We start from the raw sequence: 7,158 nt of genomic DNA, 5'->3' as shown, positions 1-7,158 counted from the left end.
CATCTTTGTTGTGAACTACATTTTCAGGTAACCTACAGGCAGGTTTGCACCTCAAGAAAGCATGGAGCCAAGAACTGTTTTCCTCTTGTCACATATGCAAGACAAGAATTCTTATAAAGATGTGCACCAGCTCTGTGCACATCAGATCCTGAAAAAAAATGGGAATTCCTATAAATAACATTTTAACAACAAAACTTTTCTGTACCTAACAATAAAGAAACAGGTAAATTGGAATCTACCACTTTATTTTGACCCTTGCTTAGTAATTTTCTGATAAAAGTTTCCATCCAAAACTTCCTACCTTGAAATAAAGTGAGGAATATGGACTGCAGCAACACAAAGTCATAATAAAAATAAGCTGAAACAGAATGACAAACAGAAGTTGTAGTTTTCATGGGCTGTAATTGACAGAGCTCCCAGTGTGCTTATTTAGGATGCACTCTAGTGGACACACATATAACAAAATCAAACAAAGATACAAACAGTATGAAACGATAAAAAATTGAAAGCAACATGTCATCAGAATTAATTTCTAGCATGTTTTAAAATAGTGTCTTACATTTTGAAGGCTGTATGAAGGTTGCAATTTTCATGGTCAACATGACTGGACATTAAGTGTAAATGAACATGAGTTATCAATTTTTGAAAGTGTTAATCTAAATATTAAAAATCAGTTATAAATATTGTTTAAAAGACAAACTCCATCCCTTTGAGATTGGCACAAGAGGCTGCTGTGTATGCAGTGTTAACAGGTGCAATCAGAACTGTGGTATCAAAGTGTGTCCTCGAATGATTCTATTGTAACTGTTACTAACATATAATTGTAAACTCTGTCAAAATCTGTTTACTGGAACATCAACCACAAGGGTCCATTCATGCCACAGGAAAGGTTTTGACTATCATAGAAACTGCAAACCAATCAGAATTATTGTAGATATCAAAGCCTGACCACTTGGACACAAAAAAATAGTTCCACTTTTCATGACTCCAAAAGTTACACAAACATTTCTAAGTATTTATACCTGGTAAATGACTTTAAGGATGCTCATATAAGACTTGGTTATTAACAGCATTCAAAAAGCAGTGTAGCAATAAGATGGGCACAGGATTTTTTAAATAGAGATATTTTAAGGGAAAAAATACTATATTAATATATAGAAAAATCAATAGTGGCATGTTTTTAAAATTTTGTAAGATTATTCTTAGTTTGATCTACATGATCAAAACAAGTTATTTGGAGCAGGAAAACATTTAATATGCGATTGACCCTTGTCTGTTGGGTGTACAGATATTTTTGACAGCTTGCCAAGGATAGCAAACGCCTTAGACTCAGCGATACTATTAAAAAATTGAAGTGAAATTATCAGAAAAATCTCTTTCATCCCAACACTGAAGAATGCAGTGAATGCATTAACTATGTACTGATTTTCTAATGAAAACTATTTTCATTACCCAATATTGACCATGACCATCTAACCTGTGGTAGAAGACAGAGATGCAAATGCACATTTTATTGAAGAACAGCAGGATTTCTTGATGTGGATGTTTTTTCCATTTATAACAGAGACACAGAACATTCCTGACAACCTATACCAAGATACCAGTGATTACAAACATCTGTTCTTTTAAAAATGCAATCTTTAAGGATTATAAAACTATTTTTATAGATAACCATGGATCAAACTAAACATTCTTCTAAATTTTTAGAAGTGAAGTTTTAGAAATAATGATGGTATTTAGTAGAGAACACATTTAATTTCTTGATTTACAAATTCAAGAAAAATGCAGAAAAGTCTTAAAAACTTGACTAATCAAGACTAATACGCAGACACTTGCAGCTTACCTAATACCACACAATACCCAAAAAAGGATCTAATAATAAATATATTTATCCAATAATAAAGCCTAGATCACCTCATGACTTCTAGGAGACAAGATATTCTAGTATATACTGAGTCAGAGCTAAATTTACCTCTTTCAAATACATTTGGGAAATCTGACTGGATTTTTGCACCAAGTTTGAAGTCCAGAGTACTCTCTCCATCTTTTAATCTGCAGAGCATTCCCTTTTTCTGTCGGAAACCATTCAAATTCTTGGAAAATATTTTTCAGCAATATTTTATTCTTTTAATATTGATTCAAATTATCATGTTGTAGCATCTATCCTCAAATCATATCGACACTTTAGTTATATTTTTATTTATTATGTTTACTTCAATATGCAATAAGTAGAAAATATTTTTGCTGCTTTTACTTCAGCTGCAGTTTTCCTCCTGGAAGTCAGCCATGCTGGCTACAATGCTTTAAGAAGAAAAAGGAAGAATTGGTATCAGAAATAACAGACTTTACACAAACACCTTGAAAACAGACACGAGAGAAACAGTGATGTAAATCAGTTATATTTATAAAATACATAAATCAAGATACTACACTTCAGGATAGCAAGTAATGAGTAGAAAACATATTTACTCCTCGCAGGTCAGTTCTAATTTTCTTCTTCTTCTTCTTCTTCTTCCTCTTCCTCTTCTTCTTCTATTACTGTTGGGAGGTCTGTTTGACCCTGGAAACCAACAACAAAAATAGTCTACCACTTACCAGCATTCATTGAACTTTGTAAAAAGGAAAATAGAAAAACCTGCCCATGACAGACTAGCTGGTACATGATTATATCAGTATAATCATGTATTCTGCCATTCAATACAATTAATGTCATCATCAGACTTCTATTATAAAATCCAGCAAATTTGGATGATGCATTGTGATTTTGAGAGCAGAATCAATAGAACAAGCCTATATTTCTTATTTTATCAATCTGTTCTTAATTTGTAGCAAACATGTCACTGTAAAACCTGAAATAACATTCCCAAAAGCCAATGTAATCTAACACCTTTAGGCATGAAAACTTGGCACAGGTAGGAAGTAGCAGGCACTTTAGACTCATTTTCACTTCTGGTTTTACAATTTTCTTATTAAAGAACCCATAAAATATGCCCAAAGCCTCAAGAATATTTTAAAATATGTAATTATCAGAAAATTATAAAAATTGGGGCTATATGGGATCTTGCATACACACCTGATTTACCTCAGTGGAAAAAACACCTGTGAAAAGCTGACCCTAAGAACAGTCATAAGTTACATTTTCATAAATCTATTGTCAGCACAGAGAAGTAAATTTTTAAGAATCAATCATTTATAATCTTTTTCTAAATACTTACCGGTTCACTCTCATCTGGCTCCTCAGGTCTATCTGTAACTTCAGCTATTGTCTGTTCATTCTCCTGTGGCAATGAAAACCAGGTTTCAGTTCAAATGTCCCATGTCATGAAATCGCATTTCAGACGTGTTAAAATGACATTATGTATTAATGTAAAGAGAACACTTCAGATAAGTGCTATACAAATTTAGTAGTATGGGAATATGGTCTTCGTATGCTTAACCCTATTTTTAATTTTTTTTTAATTAACAGCAATTTAAAGTTTTTACATATTCATTTTTATTGTCACTTTCATATGCTCATCTTCCTACAATTATGTTTTGTCAGTATTTTAGCAGACTCTTCTAAAAACTTAGGTACTTCTAAAATACTCTGTGCTCAACAGAGTTTTAAAAACTTTGGGGAGATAAGCATGCCAATTATCCATGTATGTTTTACTGAAGCAGCATTAAAAGACCATCAACATGGATATCTGTATACACACTCTTCCCATACACCACTAAGATAGCATAATCCAGATGCACTGCAATTCCAAACCACAGCTTTTTTTCCAGGTACAGTAAATGGATTTTGTGCTAACCCCCTGTAAAATATTACTGTCTTGGTACTTAAATTAGAGATGCTTATTTTATAAAATTTTCTAATAAATACCATCAAGAAATGTGGAAGCATCAGGTAAGCTGACCTTATGCTGGGTTTTTGGAGTAAATTGATATTCTGTTCTGACCAAAATTCAATAAAACCCAGACTGCAGAAGCCACATGTTAGACATTCTCCTCTATCTACACTCCTGTTTCTTTAATTATGTGTAAGTCCAACACCCGTGGGCTTCTGCTTTGTGTTTTGTAATTGATGCCTGCATCTGGAAAAAATGGCTGATAAATGGTATTTTCAAACCACCAACTAAGCATTGGCTTAAACCTCTTGATCTTCCTGCTGAAACTGCATTTCAGCTTCTTTTTTCTGTGCTTCCAACTCTGCATGTTCTTTCTCCAACTGAGCCTGAAATCAGTTTAAGAAAGGACAAATTAGAAAGAAAAAAACCCCACATGTATCTTTTCCACCACATTGTTTACAATGTATTGAATGTTGAAATATTAAATAAAAAGTAAGCATAAAACATAACTGCTGGTAGGCTAACAACAAAGTCCTTTCAGTATCATCATCATCATTTTCAAAGGTTTGAGAAAGGTATTTGATAAAAAGGCTTTATTACCAAGAGGAAGAAAAACCAGTTAACTGAAGTTAGTGTACACACTTCAGATACTGTCTCACTTCACCACCTCTTTACCAGTTTGTGTTAGTTATCTCCCATCCTCTGGATTAAGTTCTTTGATACTTTGTGTAGTAGCTAGCACACACGGATGAATCAATACAGAATCAAATCTAGAGAAAAATTTGGCAAGCAATTTCATTAACATTAATCATGTCCATCAGGAAACGTTAGTATTTACAACTGGAAATATCTAACAGGAAATTTTTATTAATTGGGAACATAAATCCTATTACATCAAAACTTCAAAAACTGCATAATCTAAGTCTTTACATTCAACAACCTTAGACAATATTGTATGCTCTTACATTTTGTGAGCAGTTACAGACATGGTCATAATTTTCTATTCCTTCTTGGTACATAAATGCAAAACTTACCTCAGTATTTGACTACAAAACTGAGATTAAAAAAATGCATCTAATGTGAGTATTGTTTAACATCTTCCCCATATCTTAGGTGAAATGATTTAGTTCTCAGTGAATTATCTCTAGACACAATCTCCTGATTTTAATTTACTATTTTACATCACTCATGAAACCCTTATGCACATTACTTTTGGTTTGCAAATTACTAAACTCCAAATTTTAAAACTGCAAGTGAAATAAAATGAATGCATCTTACACTAGAGCTAGGCTTAATGTGATCAGCATAAATTTAAAATTAAGCATTTAATTTTAACATCATGGAAGTTATCCAAACAAAAAAATCCAGTCAGGTCACATCAGCCTCACCATGGCAACACTGGGTTCACATGACTCCTTTACAAAGAATGGCTTGAAACACAGATATTGTATTTATTTCTCATATTATAAGCCCAAACAGTATTTTCAGTCACTTCTTACATAACTCCTAAATTGGCTGCCTTTTAACTTAAAAGCCATCACTTTTTAATAACATTTTACTGCATATTATGTAGCTTTTCCTACCCATGTGCTGAAATTAATAATTTCAGTTACTCAGAAAAGTGAGTCTAAAATACCTGCTTTATGTCATCTTTATCAAAATCATTATACAGCTATTAGAAGTATACAAAGAACTCCGAGATGCCACAGCACCACATGCTGCTTGGAATGATCTATTATTAAGTACTAATAACCTGAAGTTGTTCTTCAAGTTTCCGCTGCTCCTCTTCGATTTTTAACCTTTCAAGTTCTGCTCGGGCTGCCACCCGTTCTTGTTCCAGCTCAGCTCTCTCCTGTATTCTCTATTTCAGAGGTAACACAGAATCAATTAAACATTTAAATGAAAGATATATTAAATACTATAAACTATATTGTAGCAATCTTTTTTTTTTTTTTTTTTTTTTTGCCTAGGTTGGATCCACCTTTTTCTCTTCATCTAAGTTTCTTCTGTATTTGTAAATCCAGTGTGCAAGATACTCTATTGGATCTGCTGGCCGATGTTCTACAACCTCTGCCAGTCCTTTCTTCAAGCAATTTCCCAGGCATTGCTTCAGATACTGAGACTCCATCCAAATCTACTGACAATAAACAGACAGATATTAGATACCAATGTCAGAATTAAGTTAGGGGCTTTAAGAACTTTTGCTTCATGTGCCAAACACTGATTATGACATCATTTTTTACTAAGCTTGCAATTTTTACAAGGAAGTTATTTGGCAGTGGTTTAGTTCTTAAAAGCTCCAGTGACAGGTCAGTTATAACAATCACTGCAGGAAAAAAATGCTTAAACTCCACCTTACAGCTTGGACATGTATAATTCATAAACTATTTAGAAACTATTCTAGGTCCGCATGATAAAAAAGAAAACCAAACCCTGAAAACCACAACAGGACGTAGAAAACTTCTATACAGATACTCAGAGAACAGGTAAGTAGTTCTGAGGACAATTAATTTTAGCTTGAACTGTCAAAGCCATCTTTTAAGACATGTATGCAAGGCAGGGGCCTGAAGCACTCCCTCCACAGTTAGGAAAGGCACAGATCTCTGTGCACACGCTTTACCAGCTTAAGTAAACACGAGCCTTCCTTTGCTGTCAAGGGGGGCTGAATCCATGCCGGGACAGAGAGCCCGGGCACTTAGCACAGCAACAAATCAAGTGCCATCCTCCGTGCCCACAGCGGCTCCAAATGTCCTTAAACACACTGCCCATGCCCTCTTGTCCGGGTTCCATATAAGCACCGGCCGGGCCCCTCTTGTTCCCCTATGCTCCAGGCGGGGCGGGCCCACTCCTCACCCCTACGCCGGGTGTTGGGAATCCTGGGAGGGTCTGGCTCCTCACCCCGCCTCGCCTGACGCTCCGAGAGAGAGACAGACCCCGGCAGCCCGTGGTTTCGCTGCCCTGCTTCTGGTGCCGCGGGATGCGCTGTAGCCGCTCGCCTTCCCTCGGAGAGCAGCCCCACTCCGGCTCCTTGCCGGCAGCAGTTCCCAGAGCCCCGGGACGGCAGCCCCGGCCCGCCCCGCTCCTGCCGCCCGGCCCGGCCCGGCCCCGAACGCGCGGGGTTGCTCCGCAACAGCGGCCCCAGCGCCGCCCGCCGGAGCTGACAGAGGGAAGGGCCTGCTCGGAGAGGTCACCGATCGCAGAAAGCCGGGAGGAGGGGCCGAGACCTCAGAGGGTTTTGTGGCCCTTGAGAGAGACCTCGACAGGCTGGAGGGATGGGCAGAGAAGAGCCTGAAATTCAGTAATGGCAAATGCAGGGTCTCACACCTGG

General features: G+C 36.6%; 1 protein-coding gene across 2 annotated transcripts; it reads right to left on the bottom strand.

The window, feature by feature from the left end:
* Positions 1-382: 382 nt before the first annotated feature.
* DYDC1 (DPY30 domain containing 1) lies at positions 383-6,900 on the bottom strand. 2 transcript variants are annotated; one of them, XM_059851248.1, is made up of 7 exons: positions 6,684-6,900; positions 5,812-5,964; positions 5,584-5,691; positions 4,136-4,216; positions 3,216-3,278; positions 2,470-2,560; positions 383-2,301 (listed from the first exon to the last, which is right to left on the bottom strand). In XM_059851248.1, exons 2-6 carry the CDS (start codon positions 5,956-5,958, stop codon positions 2,486-2,488), a joined length of 474 nt encoding a protein of 157 aa, XP_059707231.1. In that variant the 5' UTR covers positions 5,959-5,964; positions 6,684-6,900; the 3' UTR covers positions 383-2,301; positions 2,470-2,485. The 2 variants fall into 2 exon arrangements, with proteins under 2 accessions (XP_059707231.1, XP_059707230.1); XM_059851247.1 differs by lacking the exon at positions 383-2,301 and having other exon boundaries at positions 2,379-2,560.
* Between the last annotated feature and the right edge of the window lie 258 nt (positions 6,901-7,158).

This window comes from Haemorhous mexicanus, chromosome 7, assembly GCF_027477595.1.
Source record: "Haemorhous mexicanus isolate bHaeMex1 chromosome 7, bHaeMex1.pri, whole genome shotgun sequence".
Lineage (NCBI taxonomy): Eukaryota > Metazoa > Chordata > Aves > Passeriformes > Fringillidae > Haemorhous > Haemorhous mexicanus.
Note: the sequence above shows the minus strand (reverse complement) of the source record. Positions and strands in the feature narration are given on the sequence as shown.